Source organism: Aythya marila, assembly GCF_965140915.1.
Source record: "Aythya marila genome assembly, chromosome: 10".
Lineage (NCBI taxonomy): Eukaryota > Metazoa > Chordata > Aves > Anseriformes > Anatidae > Aythya > Aythya marila.
In genome coordinates this window covers 19,915,360-19,942,718 of record NC_139051.1, presented here as the reverse complement: position 1 = coordinate 19,942,718, position 27,359 = coordinate 19,915,360, and the positions used below count along the sequence as shown (strand labels likewise).

General features: G+C 42.3%; 1 protein-coding gene across 3 annotated transcripts in view; it reads left to right on the top strand.

Annotated features, from left to right (window-relative positions):
- BICD2 (BICD cargo adaptor 2) overlaps positions 1–27,359 on the top strand; it is an 87,608-nt gene that overhangs the window by 24,116 nt on the left and 36,133 nt on the right. For all 3 annotated transcript variants that reach the window (XM_082768034.1, XM_082768033.1, XM_082768032.1), the window contains exon 2: positions 21,552–21,764. In XM_082768034.1, coding sequence (XP_082624160.1) covers positions 21,552–21,764 — 213 coding nt within the window. The remainder of the gene's footprint in view (positions 1–21,551; positions 21,765–27,359) is intronic.

The following is a 27,359-nucleotide window of genomic DNA, read 5'->3' as shown; positions in this document are numbered from 1 at the left end:
GTTTGTATTTATAGGACTGAGCTTGAGGGAGACCTGCCCTCCTTTGCAAATATGGGGAAAACAAGCTCTGAAAAGTGTTTGCGAGGAATAATTGTAGCTCTGGTGATCTTTGTGTTGGCATGCACTATTTAATTCCTCCCATAATCAGGACTGCGTGGCCTCTGTCATGGAATTCAAATGAGTTAATTGGTCTTAATTTACTTTCTCCTTATTTCCATGCTAACTTGTCTGTCACCTTTTTTTCTTCTCCCTAACAGGGGCTTAAATCTGCAGGACTGATGTTGAAGGAGTTCGTGCTTTTGTGATTCCCAGCAGATTGCTGTTGGAGATGATTTCTGCTGTAGCTGTTTTTTGTAATTAGAAATCCAACACCTACTGATAAACTCAGTTGTTTTGTGCACCCTGCACCTGTCTGCATGTTTCTGTGTGTTTAGAGGTCTAGCTTGTAGCTTCTTTGACTGCTCACCTGTATTTTTTTCACTCTAACCTGTTTGTTTCCAGCAATTGTATTGCCTTGCAGTTCAGGCAGGATGCGTAAGACAACAATAAGCTTTAATATCTTAATGCAATCCATTTGGATCTATGCCATTTTGTTGTATTGTCGGGGAGGAGGACAGAAGGGAGCAGGGGGACGGCCTGCTGGGCTATATTTGGCTCCTGATCTCACTGCAATCAGCATAGGCTCCTGTCACAGGCTTCCTGTGTGTGGAGCACAAGCTGGACATTATCTGTGGCAGATGACTTCACATGGCTTCAGCTTTGCTTTTGCAGCCAGCTTTGTGCCAGCAAGGATTCCTTTGTGGTTACAGTGGCAATTTTTTTGTGTGTGTGTGCATGTTAGAATAAAGCTTTGTGAAGAAAGGCTGTGCACATTAGGAGGAATAGATGTATTGAAAATTCGTGTGACTGTGTTAAATGTAGACCTAAGAAAAATTAGTGGGCAAAGGAGCTTTGAGATTCTGTAAAGCATCCTGATTTGAGTCATTTGGACTGTCCTAATTTAACGAGTGCTCAGCATTTTAAACACAAGGGCCTTACATAAGTAGAAGAGTGACAAGCACTATAGAACTGATGCTTTTAATGGAGATGTGCAATTCATAACACCAGGATCTCTGCCTTTGAAGTCTGGAAGTAGTAATTCTTCATAACTGAAAAACACATGAAGCTTATTAAAATCATTAAGAGCAAGCATCTGTACTGGGTGAAGCTTCATGGATGTGTTTTAATTTGTCTTATCAAAACTGGCATAGCCCAAAGAAGTGGCAAGAAGTTGCTGCCAGCATGGCATATTTGCAAATCTGGGAGGGGTTTCAGAAGTGCTGAGTACTTGGAATAGAATCGAACTATTTCATATGACTGAAGACTGGGTATCTCTTTTGGTATTGCCTAGTCTCTGTATTTATTTTTATTGGTCTCAGTCTTTAGCATCTTCCACTTATATTTCTGCAAATGAAAGCAAAACTTAAGCCCTTGATGTAAAATTTAGGGCAGGTAGTGGGAACAAGAAAAGACTGTGTTCTGAAGTTGCATTTTTGAGCCAGCAGTTATAGCTGGAGTTGGAATGGAATGAGATTTGTCAATAGTTAACTACAAAAGTTTTTAATTGCTCTTGTGACACATTGGAGTTACTCAGTAAGCAAAGGCTAAAATGCCTTTCTCTCATACCATGGCACAGCAAGTTAATGTGTGGCTTTGGCATCCATTAAACCTTCACAATGAATCAAGGCAGCCTATCCATGCTTTCAGAAAGACCTCAAGCTTTGGTTGGGAAAGTTAGGGTGGTTAATGTTATGGATGCCTTTTTTGTTCTGGCTTTGTGTTGATTTTGTATTGCCTTTTGATGCTGTTACATGTCAAGGTGCTGAAGCCTTGATGCCAAGGAAATTAGAGTGGGCTTGTGTTAATGTTGATTACATCAGTGTATTAGTCTCTTAAGGTTCTGAAACAGTGCTAAAGAATCCTGCAGAACTGCAGTTGTTTCCCATAACTCAAGGACCAAATGCTAATTAGCAAAGCCCCGTGGTGTAAATTGGATTATTTGCCTGTGTGACAATAGGAATTGAGTAACCTTGTGTAGGCGTCTTTATCAGGGGCGCCAGTTGAATGATGGTCTGAGGTATGTACGCAAGGTAGACGGGTAACCTGATCATCATTCCTCAGGTAGCTGTAAAATGGATACCTGGAAATACAGGGATCTACAAAAGTGAAGAAAATGAGTATGAAAATGTATAATGAAGTTATGTTTAACTTCAGATAGTATAGAATTAGTATTTAGTTACATTCAATAAATTACGCAGAGGCATAAAAAGGAAGCATCGTTTTTTCTGATGATTGTAATTGAAAATGGTCTGTAATCCCTAAAACAATAGGGCACTTGAAAGAGCCTATGTAAGAGGTGCCAGAGCAGCTCGTGATACAGACAAGTCTGGGCTTCGGGGACTCCGAGTCTGCTCCTAAGCTGCAAAACAAAACTGAATGTGAATCATGAAGTTCCCTTTGAAGAGAAAGAAGAGGCATTTGCTTTATTGCTGATAGTGTTGTAAGAAAACAGTGATTTAGGGACCCTTTGGATGGCTACAAAGCAGTATTGTGGGGTAACTGGGCCTAGGTGCCGTCTCTTGAGGTACCTTGGACACAGAGCAGGTTTGAGTGCAGGGGTTGGATCTGTAATTGCTGCAGGGGGTGTGTGACTGTCCCCAAGTGGGTCTCTGCTACAGCCAGTTTAGCAAGATCTTGTGCTCTGACTGTGCCTACCAGTGAAACCAGCATGTTTCTTCATAGGCAGTGACTGCTGTAAGGCTGCCTGGGCTGTGTAAAAATAGCTGTTGTGGTTGTGGGATGTCATGTGGTCTTGCTGTTTCCTCCCCGTTTGCACAGCTTGCTGGTGGGGCGGCTGGGGAGGGACGATGCTGGAAAGGAAGCTTTTGCTTCCTGTGTGCTGTGTTTGTAGGTAATGCACCGGTGCCTTGCTGTCTGCTGGAGCTGTGGTTCACTCTTCCCTAATGCTCCCCTTTGTTCCAGAAAGCATCTTGCGGAGATGTGTAGGCTGAAATTCATATGTCCCCTCCTTTTCATTATTTCTGATGGCGATATCACCAGCAGCTAGACTTGTGGCAGGTACCCGGCAGCCATCCCTCTAGCTGCATCGAGCATTGGCTGAGCCTTGTGTTCGAGATGAAATGGTGCGCACCAGTGGCTTGGTCCTGCATGTGTCAGGGTTGTGCAGCTGCTCCCTACTGTCTGATCACTGAAATGGGGTTAGGAGAAGGAGGCTGGTTTATTTTCTTTGTTTCCTTCATTCTTGCTTCTTAATTCAAACCTTAAAACTAGATGCAGACACATTTGGGTCTTTGTTTTTATTTTTAAACAATACACAACTGCAATGGGCAATGGTACCTGGGTGTGCTGCAGTTCAGTGTGAAGCCTGGATGCAGGCTGCAAGCAAAACTTGTGAAATGGAATCAAGGCACTCCTTTGGAGTTTGCTTTAAATATTATACTAGCTGGACACTAAACATTATGTAGTTGCAGTTGGATTAAATTCTCTAGTCCTTTGCTCAGGTTCTGAGTAGAAAATACATTTGTTGTTCAGCTGTAAAGAGTTCTTAACAACAAGGCCATTAAAATAACAAGTCTGCTTTTGTAGTGCACTGTTCAAGGTAAATCTGAACATATGCCTCGATCAGTTTGCTGTGTGGCAGAATGACTGAAGACCAGTGAGCCTGAAAGGCCTGACTACTAGGTTAGGTTTTGTAGAGCTCTCTGCACAGAAGGTAAATGAACAGCTGAGCTCACATAAGCACAGGCAGTTTGAACATACACGCTTACTGTGGTTACCATTCAGTCTCTTTTACTATTTCAGCGATGAAAAATGTGCTAGGTATTTTATGTAATTAGTCAGACTTTTTGCCTTTGCCCCAAAGTGCCCCATGTCTGGGTTGATGCTGGTGCTAACAGCTCCCGGGTGCCTGTGCCGGGCTGTGTTCACACAGCCCTGCTGCTGACACCCTGTGGACCAGGACTTGTTCACCCAGACGTCTGTTGTTGCCACACCAGAGGAAGCCACTCTCCAGTTCAGCAAGCAACAGGGCAATGCGCTTTACACGAAATGTTTTGCAGGATGCGATTCACTTCCTCTTGTGTCTTGAGTGGGTGGTGCCTGTTCAGCGGGCAAGTATTCTTCTTAGGAGCGTTCCTTGTACAATGGGATGCTAATTCCTATTAACTAGAGTGTGTATACAAAAAGAAGAGACAAGAAGATAACTGCAGGATTTCATGCTCATTGTTAGTTGTATAGATAAAAGATCGTTTACTGGGGAGTGAAACCTTCCACAGTGCCCTGTCTCAGTACTGAAGAGGTGGAGGCGAGGCTTTAACTGAACTCGGTGCATGTGGGTGGTCTTTGGTTACCAATAATTATAGAGCAAGTGGAAGCTGTATATTCTCATCTGTAGATGCCCAAACTTGCTCCTTGTTAAAACAATGGTCATCTCAGTTCTCTAATTGCAGCTGCTCGGTTGGGGCAGAGGAGGTGAGGGAGAGGTTAATCTCACTTGCTGGAGCTGGGTGCCGAGCCAAGGAGCAGGGCCCTCCATGCAGTTCTTGGTCGACCTTGCAGCACTCTGCAATTAAGCACTGGTTGCATAAGCAGGTTATACTCATACTTAATAAGTAATCTTACTAGTGTGAGAATGAGATGTTATATCTTATCTTTTCTTTTTATGCTAACTTTATAGAAAAGTAATTCATGGTGTAGCAGTTATGTGTGACATTGTAAGAGACTGTAACTGCAGGGAAGCAAACACAACAGACACCTAACTCTGAGTGAGCTCTACTGCAGGTCTGTGCTGTGGAGATCCTCTGTTCTTTCTCTGTGTTCCCAGGTCTGCTAACTCAAACCACAACACTGTGTAGGAAGACAATCCAGAATTATTTGTGTATTAACTGGGCTTAAACCAAAGAAGCAGTAAACCTTTTAACAAAATTGAAGACAGGTTAAAAACTACACTTTTTTTTTTTTTTAATTGGATTTTGCCCAAAGCTTTACCATTGCATCACCTCTTGGAAGATGAGTTTGGTGGCCACATGTGGGGTAGGCTGCTATGATGGGAAATTATGTATTGTTTTGAAAAGCCTCCTGACTTCCCTCTAGGTACCAGATCTATGGTGATTTGGTGTTTGTGAATCTTTTTCTGCTGACTTAGTTAAGGTTTGCATTAAGCCCCTGGGGATATTTGAGCGTGGGAGAAGGAGCCTGCTCCCAAACTTGTGGAAAAGCAAGAGCTTTCACAGTGGTGAGAAACAGATGGGGAGCTGAGCTGCTCGTGGTTGTCCCAACACCCACGCAGTGGCTGCCCACTGTCTGAGCCTGGGCTGGGGCTCCGGTGGCAGCTGTGATGGGTCGGAGGTGGGAGGCTGCCACAGGGGGACGTGGCCACCCATGCCTGCAGTGAGGCCACACATCTCACTTGGTATGTCCCAGACTGCAGCCAAACTGCTTGCAGGTGTATCAACATTTGTGTATGTGTGGGGCAATTGCATTGTTTTCATTTTAGTACATGTGGAGGACATTATGCATATACTTGCTTTGTCAGTTAGGGATGATAACTGCTTAATTTAAAGATTAAATACCATTACACATCTCTTTAGAAGTTCTTAATTCTGTTGTTTTCTTTACACAAATTTGTAGTGGTAACAAAATTTTGACTGGGAATAGCATCATGGTAAGATATATGAGTCTAAGGTAAAAGAGCAAAAAAGTGCATGGACGGAGGAACGATGCTGTTGCTAAAGGTATTGAATGTTAGTTAATACTAATCTCCACATCAAGCTGTCTTCATGGGTTGAAGGTAAAGACAAGGAATGCAATACCATGAGCAGTGGTACCTCCGTAACACATTTACTCAGTTTTCAGGGACTTACTGATCAGGTGCTTGCTGAACAGCAGCTGGTATCTTCATGTTCAATAGCACTCAAAGCTTTTTCTCTGCTGTGAATTTGCCCGATATTTTAATAACAAAGGCTTGGGAATGTATTTATGATAACCCTACACTGTTCTATATGAAGTGTGTATTTCAGTAAAATTTTCTTGAGTTTTAAGTAAAGAGCTAACATTATAAGAAGGAATACACTTTTCCTGACATTTCTGTTGTACCCCTTTGACCATTTCTGATTTATTTCTGATGTTTGTATTGTACCCCTATTGTACCTTTATTGCACACCCTTTGAATGTTCTTCACATCTTTTTAGGACCATTAAAAGGCTTTAGTTACAGCTTACATTTTGTAGCCAGCTGCCAGAGAACTAGTGTAATATTTACAGATCACTGATCTTGTTTTTTGATCTATATTTCTAATTATTTCATTGTAGGTAATATCTACATTATATTTCTTCACTGTTGTTTGATATGTGAGTCCTGACAGTTGCTCACCTCTTGAGTGCCTGCAGAAGAGTGACAGTCTAACAGAATGCTTTTTCATAATCTATTTACAGTCTCCTCTTGATTCATACACAGAAGATGGCCCACTTAACAGGATCAAACTGATGTTTTGACGTGGCCTGTACAAAGAAAGCATTCTATAAAACTTAGCCCAAGGATTTAAAAATCAACAATTGATTATCAAAACTTCTGTGGTGTTGATTTTAAAAAGACCAGATAATACATGTGCTTTGATACCCCGGTGGACAGTGAAGGGCACCCTTTGTACTTGTGGGTAGAAGTCCATGGTCTTTCCTACTCTCACACTAATAAATGGTGCTAATGTTCAGTAGCATTAACTTGTATTAAAGTAGCCTCATCTTGTGTAGTTCTCTGTCTGTGGCATCTTTCTTTTCTTTGAGGCCTGGGCTTGAACCTTGGTCCTAAAGTGCAGATGTCTATGTGAAACAGACAAGACCATTTGCTCATTGCTCTGTTATGATGCAGAGGGAGAAAAATGTCTCTGGGTAGTGCTTTTTTTATTCTTCCCTCTCCCCCTTGCCCATCAGGCTTGAAACTATTCTGAAGAGAGGACTCTGGACTTCTTTCTGTAATGTTTCCCTTCACCTTCTTACCCACCCCACACTCTTCCTTTGCTTTGTTTAAAAGGAAGCACGTATGTACACACACCAACTTCCCCACGACTGTGTAATATAAGTTCAGCAAGATGCACTTGGGCCTTCTAATTTTCCTTCCCCACTGCAGTTATTGTAATTATTCTCCCCCCTCAAAAAAAAAACCACCCAAAACATCTCTTGGCTGGGTGCCCGGTCCCAGAAGGGCTGCTGGTTAGCCACTTACTCGCAGGCAGGCTTTGAAGCCGGCCACTTGCTGGGTGGCTTTCTCAGGAAGATGAATGTCGGAGGAGCTGTGGGTTCTGACATGGTGGTGGGGGCACCGTCGTGCTAAGTGTACCCAGCATTTGTGGGGGCACCGTCCTGCTAATTGTCCCCAGCACTGGTGCGGGCACTGTCCTGCTAATTGTCCCCAACATAGGACAGGGAGGGTGAGGGGGAATGTTCCACACTGTTGGTAGATGAATTTTGGTACCAGTTGGGTGTGTGTGTGAGCAACAGATCATGTTTTGGAAAGATGTGCATGCTGGTTTGTAGCGCCAGCTGGGTAACAAAGCAGCTCCTCCTTCACATCTTCCATGGCCAGGCTTGTGGTGAGAGCAAGTCCCTCCCTCCCACAGGGAGGGAACAGTGATGAATGAAATGCCTTGTGACTCATGTCCTCTAGTGTTTAACTCCACACTCTCCAGCCATCCCCCTTGGAAGTCAGCAGGCAATAATGTGTACAGGCAGAGCTGGTGGCTTGCTGATGCCAACAGGAAAGTGCACGGACCCTGAGCAGGCTTCGGTGCTTGTGGTTAAAGAAGGATATGATGGTTAGTGTTCCCTGCTATGCTCATCAATACGAAGCCATGAATCTCTGAGTTATTGTAAAGAACAACTGAAGGAAAATAATTTGTTTGATTTTGGTCTAATGACTTATATATAAATATACGTATATACATATATAAATATACATATATAAATATATATATTTATAAAAAAAAAGAAAAGAAAAGAAAATTAAGGGCAGACATTTTGATTAACTGTGTTTTTTTTATTGGTGGCTTGGGTTCTTTTAAATTTCTGGTGGATAAACCCGTTATAAACAAGTAGCTAATGACAGCCCCTTAGAAGGGGAGCTTCTACAAATGCTATTCAATCTACATCAGACAAAAAGCTGGAGTACAGCTACTAGAGGGGCCCCAAAAGGCAAATGAGCATATGTGTGGTGTATATAGTGACAGCACATGTGTAATGCTGCTCTCCCAGTGCATGTACACACATCATCTCTGCTTATCAAACCCTTGGACAAGGCATGGGATTATTTCCAGTCAAGCTGTCCCTTATATCACCTTACTCCTGTGCCTGCTTTTCTGCTTAGTGAGTTTTAAACTAATTTCCGTTCTTTTTAACATGCCTCTCAGTCAAATACACGTGCGCTTTGCTTGTCAGTTTAGCAGCGTGCTTGGGATGGTGGGCTGGATGCTGTGGCAACAAGCTGCAGCCCCATAACATCTCTGAGCTAGAGAAAGCAAGGGTTAACTCCTCACATCAGCTCATCTTTTGCGTTCAATTAGCTCCATATAGCAGCATGTCACTGCGGAGGAAAGGGCAGTGTGGCATTTATTAAAGACTGCCCCTTGTTGCCTGATGTTTCAGCACTGCGTGCTGCTGGATGCTTGGCCTGGAGAACGGGGAGAAACGCACTCCCGGGGCGGCCTGCTGCCCTCCAGAGCAGCGCCCAGACGTACGTTGGCTTCACTCGAGCAGAAACAAGCACAAAGGACACTCATGTCCTATTTTCCTGCATGTTTCTTTTATGAAAAGGTTCAAGGAGAAAAGTATGTGCTGTTGTGCGTGTAGGTCGCGGGCTGTTAGTGAGGCCCCATCCCACACTTGCAGCTGATGGGGTTAATGAGAGCCTGCTGCGACCAGGCCTTCTGACTCAGGGCGTTCGCAGTTAGGCAGGAGTTGGTGGTTTGCTGCCAGCGTACTGACTGGGGTTGGATTGATCCCATTTTCATCAGCGTTTTCAACCCCCTCTTACACTTTTAAAGATTACTTTTTAATCTCAGAAAATTGGTAATTAAAGTAATTGTCTGAGGAATTAGGAAAGCTGAAATTACAGAAACGCATTGGCTTTCGTAAGCATGTAGTGCTGGTGCTTGCAGGACAGAAGATCAAACTGAAATGAAAAATACTCTTTTATAATTGCCTTCCAGTCTGTTGTCTGATACTGGATGTTACGGAGTAACTGTGCTCATTCTGCAGATTTTGCTTCTGAAGAGATGGCCCTCGGCACTGCTGTGGGTTAGACATGGAGGCTGGAAGCATGATCATGTGAAAATACATGGGCAGTGCTTGTCCTGGCTCAAGGTGCAATTTAGGAGAGGGCTGTGTAAACCCCAAGCAAGTGTAACAGTGAAGTACAAAAGCAAAATTTGTTTGTTGAACCCGCCCCCCCTCCTTTTTTTGCAGGCTTACTGCTATGTCTTCTCTACTTCACAGGGTGCCGAGACTTTCGTTTCTCTCCTGTAGGTCAGGAAAATGAGCAGAAAATGATGAAATGGCTTTCTTAACAGTAATGTGAGAAATTCATTGAAGAGCTGGGAATAAAACCAGTCTCTTGTCTTCTGGCTATTTATTGCTCTTAGTGCTCAACTTTCTTACTTAGCAAAGATTTTTTATTTTTTTTTTGTCTAAAGGGAAGCAATTGCAAAAATAGCACTCTAATACAAGCAAGCAGGTTTATGAGCAGGGATTTTTGGTGGTTGTTGGTGGTTTTTGTGTAGTGGGCTTTTTTTTTTTTTTTTTCTTTGAGATGTCTTCCTTTGTTCTTTGGGAGCAGTGAAATTGGGTTGTGGACAGGAAAAATCTAATCTTTTTGGCAGTCCGGTTGAAGCTTGAGAATCTCCTCTGTGCCTCGGACTGACCAGGTTAGGAAAAGGCAGTACCTGAACACAATATGACCATCACAGAAGGATTTTTCTATCTTTTCCTCTTGGCCCACTCTTCTCTAGCATAGGATTTAGTAGCTGTGCCAGTTTGGGGGTTAGGCTTATGTCAGTGATCTAGCTTTATGCAGATGGTGTTGTCATATTAGTGACCAGCCTTTTGACCTCTGAAGTGCTTTCAGCCTCTTACCATCATTCTCATGCTGAATTATAGAGAATGAACTAAATATTTGATGAACGAGTAAGATGAAAAAGACCCAGGAAGTAAATAGTAAGATTAAACTAGTTTGTACATCCAGGGTGTATATCTGTGTATCTTTTTTTTTCTTTTTCTGGATCTCTTTATTAAGCTATTTCAGAAAAGGCTTTTTAGCTTGTATCCAAATTTGGATTGCCACGTATGTTGTATGTTAATAGTTTTATTGACAGGTCTTGAGAAACTGCTTCACATCCACAAGCCACAATGTTGTTTTGCTTTGGAGAATCCAGGATCTGCCTTAGAATTCACATCAGCCATTACCTTTTTGTTTTTCTTTTGACATTTGAATGTGTGTGTGTGATCAGTAACTGTTACTTATGTATTTACCTGTGCCAATACATTTGCTTTGATCCTGAATTTTAATTAACGTTTTTTAAATATATTCATGTTTTCTAAAGACAACTTATGTAACAAAGGATTGACTTTTCTCATGCTGAATGATGTTTAACCTTGAATATATTCTTTAACCGCTTTGTGTCTGTTTCCCTCATGAAAAATGGGCTGTGACACACATTCCTTTCTGCAAGAGTAGATTCTCCACGATGAGAGAGTGTAAAACTGTTATATGTAAGGTAGAAAGCTGATGTAAATTGCCTGTCACTTCACTTGTTCCATCAACTTCAGAGAGCAACAGCGATCTGAGATGTATGTGCAAATTACCCAGTAGTATGTGGATATATTAAATGGAGATCCTTTTGTAGTCTTAACACAAATGTTGACCATGTAGTTCTTCTCTCAGGAAATAGAACTGAGCAACTGAAGTCTGAGACATGGATTTGTTAACCTGAGCTGTGGTTATTTTTTTCCTGTGCTGTGCCAGAGACACTTAACACTCCTGAAATCTCTTACCTTGTATGAAATCCAAAAGCTTTTTCTGAAAATGTGTCCCATTACTTGCCACTCTTAGGTTAACATTATGCATAATACAATCCATTGCAGCATGTGTATGGTACATGTGTCAGACAGGATACAGTGCGACCGATTGGTGACAGATTTTTTTTTAATGCTTTTTAATAGCAGAGAGCTATTGGCTAACAGTGTCTGATTTAATCTTAACGCATCATGGGGAAGCTCCTATGAATTATGCATGACAGCCTGACCCATTTGCAGGAAAATCTGTTTGTGGTGCAAGGCAGGTCATGTGCAGGCTGCAGGATTGAGTTTGCGATTAAGCCTCCTGACTGCAGCAGTGCTCGCAGTGGTGGTCTTGCTTGATTTGTCTTAAGTCCTCTTATTGTTCGCTCTCATAGGAAATGGTAGGGAAAGGTTTTAAAAATTCTCAGCTTGCATAGTCTATTGGTCTAAAGGTACTGTTTCATCAGGACACTTGGTAAATCTAGTAGTAGTTGAAAATAATTGTCTGTGCTTAAGCAAAAAGACTTCCTATAATACAATTGAGGCCATTTTGTGGGATGACATGTTAAATAGATGCTACAAATGACAGAGAACCACCTTTTCCCCTCCTTGCTATATTTTATGTGTAAACCATGAAGAGGCGAGGAACCACCTGAAATTTTCACTCCTCTGTGCGATAGTGACATGGGACAGCCCAAAGGATTTCTCTTTCTGTCAAGAGTGTCCAGAAATAATTTCTATTTGATACCTGGTCTTGAGATGGTTTTGGCATAGGCAGGCATCCATATCATGAAAACTTAAAAACTAAGAAGAAAGTAGTTTGAATGTCTAAGACTAGTGTGGAATCAGTGCTGAAAAAGCACAACAAGTGACTAAAGAAATGTGTAGCTTCTTTAGGAGTAAATCTCAAAATCATAATTTTCTTGTCCTAAAGTATCTAGCCTCTACCCGTTTTGCATTACAAAACTACCTGACCAGGTTGTGCTTTTTTCTCCTGCAATCATCTTTTTTTTTTTTTCTATAATTTCCTATTGTGTTTTTTTTTTGGTTTTTCTTTTTTTTTTTTTTTTTTTTTTTTCCCTCTGGGTATCTGTTAGCTTGAACTGTGGCTGAGATCAAATGTTGCATGCACATTCTGTCTTCACTGCTTCTGCCTGCACTTGTTTGGCTTATGATGTTTGATTTTTGCCTATGCTCATTAAGGTGGACCTGGTTCAGTACTTTGCTTGCTTATGAGTTCTGGCCCAAGCTTTGTTGCTGAGTGAGGAACCAAACAGTAGGGATTGACATGGCTAAGAATAATTCCCAGATTGACTTGCTGGTGAGGCTACAAGCCTTGCCACAGGGAGTGGGCAGGGGAGCGAGCAGCCCTGCCACACCTGAGCTGTGATCTGGGAGGGCAAAGAGAGGGTGTCTGAGAAACACGCTCGTGGTGCTCCTCATGCTGGATCTTGTGCATTTCTAAATCTCATGACTCAAGGGGTGTCAGGTTAACACCTTTTCACATGAATTCACTTTAGAAGCAAACTGATTCTAAGCTGCTTCAGCAATTTCCACACCTGAAGCCAAACTCAGGTGAGTAATTCCTTTAGCATGTCCAGACCCCTTCATTCGCATCTCTAAGAGGAGCCTATGCCAAACCACAAAAGTAATGGAAATGGAGTGTTTATATCTAAACAAAACAAGTCAAATGCTAATGATTATAAGTGGTGTATGCCCTAAATCGCTCTGAGCAATTTCCACTGCCTTCACTGAGCTTGTTTTATCCCCCCTCACCCTCCTCTTTATTTTGGTGGGTCATATCAGTCGTGTTTGCTGGGAAGGTGGCTGCAGCCCCTTCCCAGCGGCGTCCAGCCCCACCAGTTTGTGGCCACTCACTCTTGTAACCACAGGCGGAGGGAGTTGCTGCTTGGCTATTGATTTGGGCACAGCTTGCGTTTAGCCCTTGGAACCGCGTGAGTTTGTACAGCTTGTGTCCAGCTAGCTAAGCTGACAGGCTAAATTAGAGTTTTATCAGCAAACCCTTTCATCCCAGCAGCAGTGCACCAACGCAGTGCATTCTAAATATAGGCTCCAGTGTGTTTCTACCATTTGGGGAAAAAACAAACAAACAAACAAACAAAAAAAAACAACAACCACACAACAAACTTCTAAATCATCTGTGGAACGTCCCTCTAATCTGTGAGGGAGAACACTGTGATCTTATAAGGCGTTTGTATTTATTTCTTCCTGCTGAAGTGAACCCTTGTTAAATCTGGAGTACATCTGGTGATGGCAAAGGGAAGGGAAGGCGGCAGGCACCCAGCGGCCTGCCCCTCTGTGGCACTGTCATGGCTCTAAGGATCCGCTGTGGCTGGTGGTTTGGGGCAGGGAAGCTGCATGGCCGGCTTCTCTTCTGCCCTGCTATGAACATTGAAGGTTGCTGCAGGCCCTGGTGCGGCCGCATCAGCCCCTTGCTCAGAATGAAAGGCAGCGTTGGGCTGGGCGAGGGGCTGAGGCAGTGGGAGCACAGGGCTAGGCCGCGCTGGCAGCGTGGCTGTGTTTATGGAGCACGCCACAAGGCTTGTGTCCCTGTGTTAGGCTCCTGGGACAAGTCTAGTGCATGTGTTTAAGGACATTGCTGAGCAGCTGTTAGTCCAGTGCTGGTCTGCTAGCTGAAGAATGCATATGGGACGGCTTCATATGAAAATTTAAAATGAAAATATATGAATGCATTGCACCAGAGGGATGTAGTACCTCCTTTTATTCAACTCCTGGCTCACTGCAAAGAGGCTTAAATTTCTTCAGAATACTGTCTTTACACTTTGCTGTTGCTGCTTCAGATCATTATGGTCATAATGAATTTGTTATTATGAAAAATGTGCAATGCTTGTTGAAGCCATGAAAAACTTCTTTTATTTTGGTTCTGATTAGCAGAAAAAAATATGAGCTGAACTGGTGCTAAAATTTTGTAATTAAATTCAGAGGCTGACAATGCAGAAACACGAACAAAAATGTGAGTGGCTTTTAGTGCTAATTATTCTTCTGATGCATATTAACATATCCTGATTAGTTTAATATTGATAATTAAAATGAAGTGAAGTTGCTAGGAGCAAAATTTGCAAATGTGGGATTTTCACTTGGGGGGAAGAGAATACCAGTATTACTTAGTGCCATTTGAAAACTGCTTGCAAATGAAATTCTAGCTTGTATGTGACCTGGCCAGCTTTCTTGATGAGGAATGCTCTTCAGAACAAATTTGAGAGCCATATTTAGTCTCAGATCGCAGATGGGTTTACACATAGCTTGTCAGAAAAGCTGCGGTCTGCACTTCAGCAGGCAGAGCTGTCCTGTGCAGGTGAAACTGCCCAAATCACAAAGCTGGAGTGAGGTGGGAACAGAGCGCGAGATGATGCAGCAGCTGTCATCACGGGCCTGCTCTGGCGGGCTGGGTGGCTCAGTTAAAGCATTTCTCCTCTCATCTCTCTGTTGTGCCTATTTTTTGTTTTTACATGCGCTTTGGCATGAGATTTTAAGAGCAGCTGGTCCATCAGAGGAAGGAAGATAAGCTTCCTGTTGAGTGCTGGAGGGCAAAAGGGAATGGGCAAAGTGAGACTGTGCCCTGTTAACTGGCTGCTTACAAGCACAGCGTAGGTTTAGCTGTGCTGTGGTAGGTTGTGGAGCTCAGACCTGTGAAAGATCAGCTGTTCCTTCTGTGTAACAAGAGGTTGCCATAATGAATCAGAGCTGTCATCTGTTTAGTCCAGCATGGTTCTGCCAATCAACAAGATCCAGGAAAAAAAAAGGCATTAGGAAGATGCAGAATGAAGCTACCAGCCCGAGGTGGCAATCCCTAGTGATTAGAGACATTCTTAAGCCACAGTGCCTGAACTTCAGTAACTTGTCCAAAATGTATTGACCTTTTCTTATGCACCTGTAAGTTGTTACTGTGTTTTATATACCAAAGTGTCTAATGTTTCATTGGTATTTTCATCTCAGTGATCAGATTTTGTCTCGTGACAGTATGCTATAGTTTACTTTAACGATTTTATTGAAATATTCTGCTTTTTCTTCTTTCTGTTAGGCACTTGAAAAAAGTAAATTTGTAGTTACTTCAGAAATGCACATAACTTTCATTCCAAGCTGCATATAAAGTGTTACTTACTCTACTGCAAGTACATTACTAGCATCTTGACTCTCCTTCAGCTGGAGGATTTGTGGTTAAACTTTCACCTGCAGCTAGCATTTATTTTCCTTTGCAGTGATAGGTGTCTGAATTCCATTTTCCTAGATCCACTTTCAGTTACAAATAACTGACAGGACTTGAAGAATTGATCTTTGACTGTCTTTTTTTTTTTTCTTTTTGCTCTTTTGGTATCATACCCACTTTATGGAATAAGCTGGGAAATACCCTTAAAATTCAGTACCAAAAGCAGGAAATGTCTGCAAGAGAGTTAGCATTTTTATGCTGTTGATCTTATCCAGAGCTTATATACCAAACATTAATGTTGGCTGGAAATCTGCGATAAGCAGAGAGCCTGTAACTGTGCCTGCTTTCCTAGCTTCGTATTTTTGCAAGTAAAAGTGATGTGACTGCTCAAGACAGTAAAATAACCAACAGTACCAAGAAGGTTCGTGCAGAGGAGTTTGGGGAACAAAGAAATGTTGGGCAACTAGATTTATGTGCTCAGTAGTGGGGGAAATTAAGTCTTGGCCTCTAAAATATGTAATTTTGAAAACTGCAGTACTAGCATTTTCAAAGAGTTTTGTCATCTCTGAACGAGCTGGAGCATGTAGGTGCTAGATGGTGTGCATTGTGTAATCTATGTCCATAAAGGTGGTGGTGGTGTCTTTTTTTTTCTTCCTTGAAAAACTGGGAATGAAGGAGGCAATACCCTGCCCATCAAAGGGGGGGGTGAGGTGCCTGGGCCAGTTCCAGAAAGTTTTATAGATTTAATATGTGTTTACTTCAGTAGTAAGGTGATTTGGGGTCTTTTTTTTTCCTTCCAAAAATATTTAAGGGGAAAGTTGATTATCAAAAACATGTATTTTGTCCCTCTGCAAGCCTTTTTTGCATGTTGCAGCCTTATAGTTTACCTGAAAGAGTAAAGAAGGGAAACTAGATGTTACCAGTAAATGTGATTAAAATATAATATGCATCTGTGCTCTGTAGAGTACTGTGTGTGTGATTGCATGTGGGGCACCTAAAAAGCTAGCAGGTATTATAATGCAAAATAAATAACCCCACCACTGTTGGGACCATCTGCCCACCAGCCTTATTTACCAACTTATAAGTCAGCGTGCTCCAAGGACTGCTGACAAGGAGGAGCTGTCCTTTGGGAAAAGAAAATCAAAAAAAAAAAAAAAAAAAAAAAAAGATGGTTAATTTAAATTTTGCTTTCTCATCCTCTTTCTTTGCCCTTTTAACTGTTTTCATCTAAGGAAACAATCCTTATGTGGTGTGAAAATTTGGTAGCATAAGCATCATTAACTGGAAGACACGTTACTGTCCTGGTCACCAAGGCGTCTGTCCATCTCCTCCTGTGGATGAAGAGGAAAATTCTGAAGAAAAACTCAAAGCTTGGGTTTAATGGATGAAAGGTCAACACCCTTGCGATGCCGTGGAGGAGAAGTGTGATAACCTTCCTGAATGCCAGACAGAAGGAGGGTGTACTAAAATGGAGAGCTTGTCTCCCCAGCTCCAGCCTCAGCCTGCGCAGGTGATGTTGGGGCAATGCATGGCTTGTCCCAAGCTCCCTCCTGGGAGCTCTCTCAGTCAGGTTTTGTGGCTTGAGCACAGCGTTAAAGCCACTTAGAGGATGGAAATATCCTTGGCTAGTGTTCATTCACAAGTGTTCAAAGCAATCTATATGTGGAGTTGCTTATGCTATGTGGTTAAGAGTCTTTTGTAGACCAAGAACCACATATTCAAGGAGAAAGCTGTATGCCTCCTCCAGAGTGCGAATGAGTAGCACACAGTTACACAAAGGACCGAAAGGTCATTAGCCCTCCTGTGTGTGAGGAGGCATTAGTGAGCTCATTACTGCTGTCTGCAAATGATAGCCAAAGCACAGCACTTGGCTCTAGGCTACCTGGAGACTGGTTAGGCAAGTACTTGCAGCTCTTTGAAGATCGGACCTTTGTTTTTGGTGTTTGCCATGCAGTATGGCCATTTTCCCTTTTGTTAGTGAACTGGTTCTGTCTAGCAATCAAAGAATGTGAGATAATCTGACCAAAGAAATAGTGTTTTTTCTTTTAAAGTCATTTTAACTTGTATATAAGGCTAAAGAATTATACTAGCAAAACATTTTCGTTCAATGTGTATTTAATTTTGTTCAAGTTCTTCACATCGGTAACAAGCCAAAGAAGCACTTTTTTGTCTCAGGAGGCCAAACTGCATGTGAGTAGGATGACACATACTGTCCGGGCAGCAGCTTGGGTTGTGGAGCCCTGAATCCCAGCAAGATTTTCTTCTCTCTTAATCCTTCAAATCATGTGTTCTTTATAAGCAACTGTCTTCCTCTGCCTCCTCGTATTTGTTTTTTAACCCTAACAGTGTTTCAGTATACCAGCAATGAGACATGAATTAGTGTGCAATTTATTTCAGTGAAGGAGTTTTGTAAGATATTTTTGTTTTCTGTTTCCTTGAGTGTTTACTTATGCTCAGGAAGCTCCCCGTCATTTTGACAGAGGGAGATGTTACTTCTGCTCTTTGCTGCTCTGTAACATCTCCAGGGTTGTGGGTTGCTTTTTTTTTTCTTTTTTAAACTTCCCTTGGCAGTGCAACTGCTTTAAGCAGCTTTGAGGCTATTTCTTCTTCTTCCCATTCCTGCTCCTGTTCAGCCTGAGCCAAGCACTGGATGCAGACGGGTGCCATGTTCCCCAGGGTGCCTGGGGAAGGTGGGCTGCAGACCATGTGTATGTGTCTGACGGGTGGGCAATGGCAGCTTTGGGCAGTTGCAAATGGCAGTTTCGGGTAGTTTTTGGGATGGGGAATGGCAGGTTTTTGGGCAGTTTCAGGTTGTGTTAAAACCCAAGGAGGGCTTTTTCCATCTCTTGTGCAGCTTTCTCTGAAGAAATAGATGGAAGCTACTTGTGCCTTTGCCAGCATAAATTGTTTGTTTGAGCACATTTAGCTGAGTAAATAGCAAAATAGTATTTTGGTTCATGAACTCTTGAACTCTATTTCTGTGTTTTCTATAATGTTAAAACAAAGCAAAAGTGGCTGGGCAGATACTGGGCTTCTGTGTGTGTGAAGGTTTATAGGCTTCATGCATGTCAGTAAAAAGTTAGTCTGCCTTTTTAATAGCTTGATTTAAAACAGACCCAGACTGTTTTACTCCATAGGAGGTAACTGCATTGCCCTGTAATTTTGGACAATTTTGTTCAAGTCAAATTTCCTGTTCCACGCAGGCTGTTACAATTATGAAAATAGCTGGTAACGGGAATGCATGGGGACTGGTTAGAGGTATGTACAAGAGAGAGCATGGATCAGTTAAAAGGGAGGTAGTTTTTAACTGTTCCTTTATAAACCCACCCAGACAGCTGCTCCAGGCTCTGGTGACTGTGTCTGTTAATGAAGGTGCCCTGTATCTCGGGCAGTCTCGGTGTTAATGCCGGCCTCCCGACCCCCGGCAGTACTGCTGTCCAGCTAAGGGTAGCTTCCTGCTGAAACGTCACAAACTTCCTGGATGAGGATAAATTACCACCTTGCTGTGCAAAAATAACCAGGGCCCACAAAAGTTATCATGGATAGGTCTGATTTCTGCTAGTCCAAGGGAGCTGATGTCTGTAGCTCCCCTTTTGGTCCTGATAGCCTTGTCATTCAGGACAAGGCATAACAAAAGGACATTTCTAAAATGGGAGTCTAGCTGTATTGCAGCATGGAAAATCTTTCAAATGTAAAAGCGGTGATAGCTTGCTGAACTTCACCTCACCTTCACTGGGGAATAGAAGGAAGCATCTGTAAACAACGAATGACCGAGAGGAGAACAGAGTAACATACCCGCAAGTCTCTGCATCTTTTATTAAAGCATGACAAGCTTGTAAAATTACAAAAAAAAAAAAAAACTGTCATGTAAGAGTATGACTTAATATATGGAGCAAACTGCTGTAGGATGTTTAGAGGCTAAAATTGCATAAAACCGTGAAAAATAAAGGGATATTTTACAAACATAGCTAAATAATAGCTCTGCCAAATTTACATGAAGCCTTCTGCTTGAAGGCTTAAGGCAATCCACACCTCTGAGAGATTATGGGGTTTCTTGCACCTTTCTCTAAAGCATCTGCCATTAGCCTTTATAGGGGACAGGATATTGGATTAAAAAAGAAGTCTCTCTCATCTGCTATGCCAGTTTGTGTGTTCACATAGTCACTGGCAATGGCAGCTTCTGGAAAATGATGAAATTCTCCGGTTAGAGAAACCCAAGGCTTAGCATCTGCATTCGAAGTTCTAAGAGGAAATCAGTCATTATCCTCAATATTTTTTTCTCCTTTAGAGAAATTGCTAAGTTACTTGCTTGAATCATGCTCAGACTCTGCTGTCTGGCTGGTCAAGAGGTGGCTTTGAGTATCCCAAACCTTCAGCATGTCCTGCACAGGCATCCCACTGCCAACAGTGTGATGCCACCTCACTGGGCAAATGGGTGCTCAGAGTTGCTTTCTCTGTGCTGTAATATTTGAAATAAATGTATGTCTGTAAGGGGTAGATGTTAATTCTTCGGGGAAAAATGATAGTGTATTTCAGAAGGAGTGTGTATGTTTTTTGCTATCCCTTTAACATTTATGGAGATCTCGGTATTAGGCTTTTAAGCTGCTTTGCTGAAACTCATTTGACAAGGACTCGCACAGATGGTGCTTTACTTTCTGTCTGAAATGTGACGCTTTTTAATTTCCCTTGGGTCATCTCGGTGAATCTGGCTAGAATGTCTTCAATGGATATTTGTCTCCCGCTCCTCTGATTTGCTCATCTGAAATAAAATTCAGTCTGATAGGAGCAGTAGGTGGGTGCCTTCCTCTGTAGGCAGAGCTGGCATCTTTGATCACCTGTTTCAGCCATGGTATATTTGGTGATTACTGTACCATGAATATATCTGGGCTGATATACGGAAGTAAAAAATACTGAAATCTCCTTCTGTTCAAAACAGATTTGTGTGTGTGTGTGCATTGGCAGTATATACCAGGTGAAAAGCTAGTAGAAGATGACTAGTTGAATATGTAATGCATGACTGAACCAGGAGTTTTACAAGATGCTGATCTGTCCTTGACCTGGCTGAATGTCTCGTGTTACTGGCGACTGTGGGAACCTGCTGTATGGACACTAACATCCCAAAAGATGCTGTGGCACTTGAAGGCTCTATACATCTCGGGTTGGACTGTGTGGAACATGCAGGTGTAGCAATGTGAAGACAGCGTTCATTGATCTCACTGACTTTGGTCTGTATGCCTGGCAAATTGTAACAAGTAGATACCTACTTAAATGTTACACTGCTTGCTTTAGAACATTTCTTAGTGCCAGTCTAGCTGCTTGTGTGTTGAGCACTGATGTTAGAGCCTGGTAGAGTTTCAGATAAAATGAAAACACAAAGAAACAAGTAGGAGGAGGTGTTCCTTTTTTTTTTTTTAAAAAAAAAAAAAAAAAGTTTTTAAAAAAAAAAGGTTTAAAAAAAAAGGTTTAAAAAAAAAAAAAAAAGAAAAAAAAAAAAGAAAGTCAGGTCTAAACATGCATGTTTTGCTGAAGAGGTTAGACGTCTGACCTGCCTCTAACTCCCTTTGTTGGTGCACTGCTAGGGATAAAGTCAGTGAGAGCAGCCAGCGGAGCTGTCGGGTGAGCACATGCTGACCTACTTCAGCCAGGATGACCCAGGTTAGCTTAACCTGGTGGCAGAGCAGCTCTGTGAGCCTGTCTCGCTTCCAGTTGAAGTGGGTTAGCAGGTTTGAGGGGGCAGTAATCTCCAGCAATGAGCAGCTGAGCATGGTGATAAGTGTCTCTGGTGTAGCTGGATCAGGAAGAGTAGAAAAGAACAGGTTGCTGGTACTAAATCTGTTTTCAGTGATGCAGTCATTGTAGAAGTGGGTCTGACCCAGGTATGCAAAGTGCATGCACACAGAAGCTTCTGGTCATCTCATGATTGTCTTGTTGCAAGCCAGAGTCTTGCTTTAACTCAAGAAGACTTGGTGTTCCCTTTTTAAAAGGTTCTATAAACCCTTTCAGGGTTTATATGAAGTTCTACCAAAGTAACCTACGCATCTCAAAACACCGTTTGGGTGTATGCTGCACATTACTTTCAAGAACCCTGCATTAGCGACTTGATAACATTTAAGGGTCTAATCCCAGGAGGGGAAGGTGTAGAAAAAAGTTGCTTTGTTTTGTATCAGAAAAACATGGTAAATAGTTGTAACTATTTAAAATGGAAGCTATTTATGGAAAATGTTGGGTTTACTAACAGAAGGTCTTTCTGGCTATCCTAGGCTTTTGGGCAGGCCCATACCAACCACAAGAAGGTAGCAGCAGATGGAGAGAGCAGAGAAGAGACCTTGATTCAGGAGTCAGCTACCAAGGAAGAGTACTACATGAAGAAGGTTATGGAGCTGCAGACAGAACTGAAGCAGCTCAGAAATGTCCTTGCCAACACCCAGTCTGAAAACGAACGCCTTAATTCTGTTGCACAGGAACTGAAAGAGGTAAGCAAAAGTGAACAATGCACATCACAACAGGTATTGTGGTTATGTTTTTTTGTGCTGTGTAACCACACTGAGAAATATTATTGAGCTGCTCAATATCTGTTAATGCTGATAAATTTGGTTGTCTCTCGTGTTAAATCCAGCTGAAGCTGTAATTCAGCAGTGTAGTAGTAAATCCAACTTTCCGATTACATCCACTGAACCAGCCTGTCATGGCCACAGTGGTTCTGAATCAGTACAAATTCCCTCTTCTTTGTTCAAATACCTCCTAGTTCTGCAGAAAGTACCATATTGCGTTCTAGGTCACTAGACAGAAATGTGACTGCGTGTCCAGGCCAGAGCAGTACCGCGGGTGCTGCACACTGGTGCCCTCAATCAGAGAACTACTGGCTTAAAATGCAGATGGGTCTGTTTAGGCCAAGCACAAAGAAGTTTAGAATGTACTTTTTCTGCTCTGCTCTCCATGCTCTCCATAGAGATATTATTGCTGCAAAATATTTGGGGCATAGCTTCTCCTTTTTATACATTGCCAGTTGCTTTTTCCACTACAATTTTTATAAGGATGTGGGAGCACAACAAAACACAGAACTGCACAGAAGGAGTAACAGTAACAGTGCCTTGTGTTTTTTCTCATGACAGTGATGGTTTTTACATTTTCATAGGTTGCTTAACTTACTATCTCAACATACCTTCCACTTTTTTTTTTTCTTTAGTATTGAAAGTGCCTGTTTCTGATGAGAAATAATGACTGAGAAGTTGACCAAACAATACGATTACTTATGAAATCTGTAGCTCAGATTGTTTTAAGAGCTCAAACCCTTGCTTAAACGTAGACTTGAGTAAAAAGACTACAAAGACTGCAAACCACAGATGGATGTGGTAAACAATCCCCAGTTATTACTCATGAGGTTTCTTGCACCTTCCTTTGAAGCATTAAGTACTCGACTCTCTGGGCCCTGAGACAATCAACAAGCTGTCTCTGCCAGAAGAGAAGGTTATCTAAGAGCCCAGGTCTTAATCTCGGTGCATTTCACATGACCAAAACTGAAAATCACAAGTATCTGAATTTACTTTAGGGGATTATAACAAATATGTGGATAATGTTTGGTAGTGGAATTCACGAGGAGATGAAAAGCTTTATGTTGACTCTTTCTGGAAAGTGTAGGTTACTTCTGTGGAGAAGTGAGGTTCAATAGTACCTCATTTTGGGGTGCAACAGAAGTAGATTGGGGATAGGTGGTGGGGGGGCACATGGGACTGTCACAGGTGATCAAACAAGCTAGGCTAGTTCACCTTTAATTTTGTGTGTCCTGGCTGAGGGATAATGGAGCTGGAATCAATCCATGTACTCTTGCCTAGGCAAGCAACCAGTTGCTGCAAGCACACACCGCTCTAATCTTTATTTCCTAACTTAAAAGAGAAGCTCCCCACCCAGGAGGTAGCAGCATTATGTCGGTAACGGATTCCAAGCACTGCCCAAAGCGTGCTGATCGGCAGATTTCGATCCAGCTCGCTGAGTCACTGCTGTTGAATGTGATTTTCCTTCTAGATACCCTCATATTTCAGCTACTCAGCCATATTTGCTTGGAGCTGCATTTTCCTTTACCAGAACCTTTGGATGAGCTGGTTTTAGTGTTCTTTCATGTGCTTTGTCCTCCCACCTCACCCACTCAGCCTTGTGCACAAACATGCTTGCATAAGGTGGAAACTGTTAAGTCCTTTCCCCTGGCACCCTTTGAGAGCTGAGCAGCATGTGAGGAGGGAAAATAGCTGATGTCAGGTTTCTTGTGAAGATTCTCATTTTTATAAGCTTCTGGTGTTGTTTTTTAAAGCATTCTTCTGAAATGGGGAAGATGTATTTAGTTGCTTGAAAATAAAGTGGTGGTGATTGTGTTTGATTCTAAACTTTGAAACTGAACTCAACAACAAACAAACAAACAAACAAACAAAAAACAAACAAAAAAGAAGAATTCTATTTTTAAAATAAATCAAAACCTGATGTGATTAAATAATAAGCCTTGCTGTTATGGGGGCTTCTCTGCAGGTGACTTTGGCAGCCAGTGGTTGCATAATGCTTTGTGTCTTCTCAGTGTGTTCTTCCTTCTTGTCTTCCCTTTTTGATCTGAGCTTTTTCTTCTGTTGACTGTAAATTGTGGTGTGGTGAAGAGGGAAGGAGACAGGAGAGAAATAGCATGAAAGTTTTAGTGTGAAAATGAAAACATGTGGGCCAATTGACCACGTGTGTTTTTTGGATCCTTCCTCTTAGGATGCCATTTTTGTATTGCATTTTGCTTTGAATCACTTTTTAATCACCTATATCAAATGACAAAGGCACGGTGTGTGAACAGAGATACCAGGATTCTCCTGGCCCACAGAAAAATTCAAGTCAACACGACTTTCCTGAGAGACTTGGCTTTGCTGTAGTACAGTGCACCAGAAAGCAGCAGAAATTCAAATCGCTGCTGTTTCACCACTGTTGTTGAGGTAAGTGGAAACAGGAGGATGCGCAGAAGCTTCCTGTGATGATTTGTAGATAAATAGCAAATGAGTCTGGAAATATTCTGTGAGAGAAATCAAGAACATTGTGGCTATCGTAAGCCAGTGAGAAAGATGAGCACTGTGGCTTTCTCCAGCCCCTACAGCCATGCTTAGACCAGATCTCATGGTAGAAGTTTCATGTTGACATTGGTCCAAGGAAATTCTGTGCCTCCTCTGCTCTGAAGAATGCTTCTGTAGTCCAGAGGCAGAAAGTGTTGGGCTGAAGGTGGAATATGATCTACTGCTTTATACCACAGAGACATAGTGGAAATTCCTTCCTTGGGTTTTTCTGACTGCTGATGAAAGAAAAACTACAGCGGCTTTTCTCCACTATGTTGTAGAGAGTGTTTATAGATGGGTCTATCCTTTAAAACGTGTGTTCTGGAGGTTCTGTCTTACTGCCTGTCCAAAGGCCTGACTTGCAAGATGACTGGGGAAACAGGAAACTACTTCTATTGCAACTGTTCTGGACTTAATCCAGGCAAGAGGGGGGATGTGGAAAACATTTGATAATGTGTAATGCATCCTCTGTCTGTGAAGAGGTCTTCTGTCAAAGCTAAAAGGAAGTGGTGGTGGTGGTTTAGAAGTGCTGGGGGAGGGCAGAAAAGGCAGGAAACTAATGGGGCTGAATCTCAGCTTTACTTCTAGCAGATGTTTGCTAGTAAGGGCTGGTTGTGAAAGTTTCTATCTGCTCTTTCATAGCTAACTGGAAGGATACAGAATTTCATTGTTATGGGGGCTTTTTGTGAAAAAATCTCTTTAGACCTTCGTGGCACGGGCAAGGCTGAAGGAACCAGGCAGCAGCTCTTCTCGAGCTGTTTCTGGCCGTAGCAGCGGTTATGGAATGAAACCAGATGTTGACCTGGATCAGCTGGAAGTGCGTTTGGGATGCTGTCAATCTTTTCAGGTCTTCTCAGGACACTTGCAGAAAAGTGAGTTGTTTCTGGAAGGAGATGTGACATTCGTTATGGATGCGGTTGCTGTAGCAGACACAAGCTGTTCTGACACTTTCTGTTGAATTATCTAACTTTGCCTGTTGAGACAGGTCAGCAGGGCGATTACAGATTATGAGTTTTACTGCTGTCATTAGCTAGCTCAGCAGCTCCTGTGTCTTGGAAAAGTCACTAGAAGGAGTAATTGCTCCTGAGTAATTGCTAATTACCATGCCTTTTGATCTTCTTTCATTACTGCTGCATTTTAGTGGCACCAAAACAGATTTCATAGGTGACTGATTTGGTTGGTAAATCATGAGGTAGCCATGCCCACATATAAAGAAGCTGAAAAATAAATGAGCAATGTTTTCCCAGGGAAGTAAAAGGTGATCTGATTATGTAAACTAAAGAAGGAGATATATTTTAATCTGTGTTTTTTAGTATTAATTGAGAATAAAAATAGCTAACAAAATGAGCAGTGTAAATGTACTACATAGCATGTTTTACAAAACACAACGTAGGTATGATTTTATTCTTTCAAGCCTATAAAATGGAAGCTATTTTTCTGAAGTTGGTTTTAAAGACACTTTGATTGTCTTTCATTGTTGTGCAATATCTGTCATTGTTCCTGAATGTGCTTTACCCATCAGTTTGACATGAGTTTTCTTGTTGACCTGTACAGTGCAGTTCTCTGGCTGTGCTACGCACAGGGGACCATCTCCCTCTTTTTTCTTCCGCTTGCTAGTGACAATTCTCTCATGCTTTCTTTGCTCCTTATAGGAGTTGTGGAGAGAATCCCAAAGCTCAGTCCAAAGAGGGGGGATATTTTTGCACGAGTACCTATTTTCAAAGATGCTGCTTCCTTCCTGGGAACAGAGCACTGGAGCGCAGAGAAAGATAATAGACTTTGTATTATTCTTAACCATTAAAAAAAATATAAAAATGGAATAGCCTGGAGCAATTAAGGCTCTGTCTTTCACCGAGGTGTGAGACTGTTAGCACATGGCTGATGAACTTGACTTTCTTCTCTACGCCCTTTGTGGTCATGTGCTGGCTCCTTATGCTGTCCATGCGGCGCAGTGCAGCTTTCTCTCAATCTGGGCAGTGTGTGAAACCTGCCTGTTCTCGCTTCGTTCTGAGGCTGAGCAGTGTTTCCCATGGGATGCAGCTGGAGGGTGGCTTGCAGCCCCACAGCCTCCCAGACCAGCCAGAGGAGTCTGGTAGGTGTTTTCAGGACCATGTAGAACACCAACAAGCAATCATCTATCCTAGTTTTATTTTATTCTGAGGTGGGTGAAGGGTTAAACCCTCCCCCCTCCCCCCCCCAAAAAAAAAAAAAAGGAAAAAAAAAAAAAAAAGGAAACATAATACCCAAAACTTCATAGAGATCTGTCCATTTTATTCCTCCATCCTGTTCATTTGTCTCATCTGAGGGGTCAGTCATGAGTTTGTTTTTTCAGAGTCTTAAGTGACTCTAACAACCCTTATGCTCTGGTCAGATCTTTCTAATAACTTCCTCAATGAAGTTTACGGTTTATGCAGTTCACATGTGCTCCCAAAGCAAACCTAACAAACTCACCACCCAGCCCCGAGATCTTGCTTCTTTGGTGAAGACCTTGGGCTCGGTGTGCAGTTCTTTCCTAAAGATCTGTCGGTAGATCCAAACTCTGTGGATCCCTGACTGTTTCACTGAAGAGACCACAAACGATCTGCAGCGCTGTGATTAGAAGAGCTTCATGTGGAAGCTGATCTTCAGTCACTGGAAGCATCAGATGCGCTGTGTTATAACAGGACACTTCGATCATTGCTGCCCTCTGCTCACAGAAACCTAACTGTTCGCAGCCATCTCACCCTGTCCTTAGGCACAGTGATATTACAGGTGCATTCATCGGCTTTCTGTGGCCTTACATGTGAGCAGAGGTGGAAGAGACGTTGCAGGAAAACCCAGGACATAACCCGTTCCCAGTATGTGACTGTTTTAATTGCTAGCAAGTGTTTATTTTCAGGAGCCAGCATTTTCACCACGGTAGGCTGCTGTTTGTTAGACTTGACCCTATCTGCCCTGAGCACTGCTGGCCAACACGTCTATAAATACACGGTAATCTCATTGTTGAAGTTCTCCAGG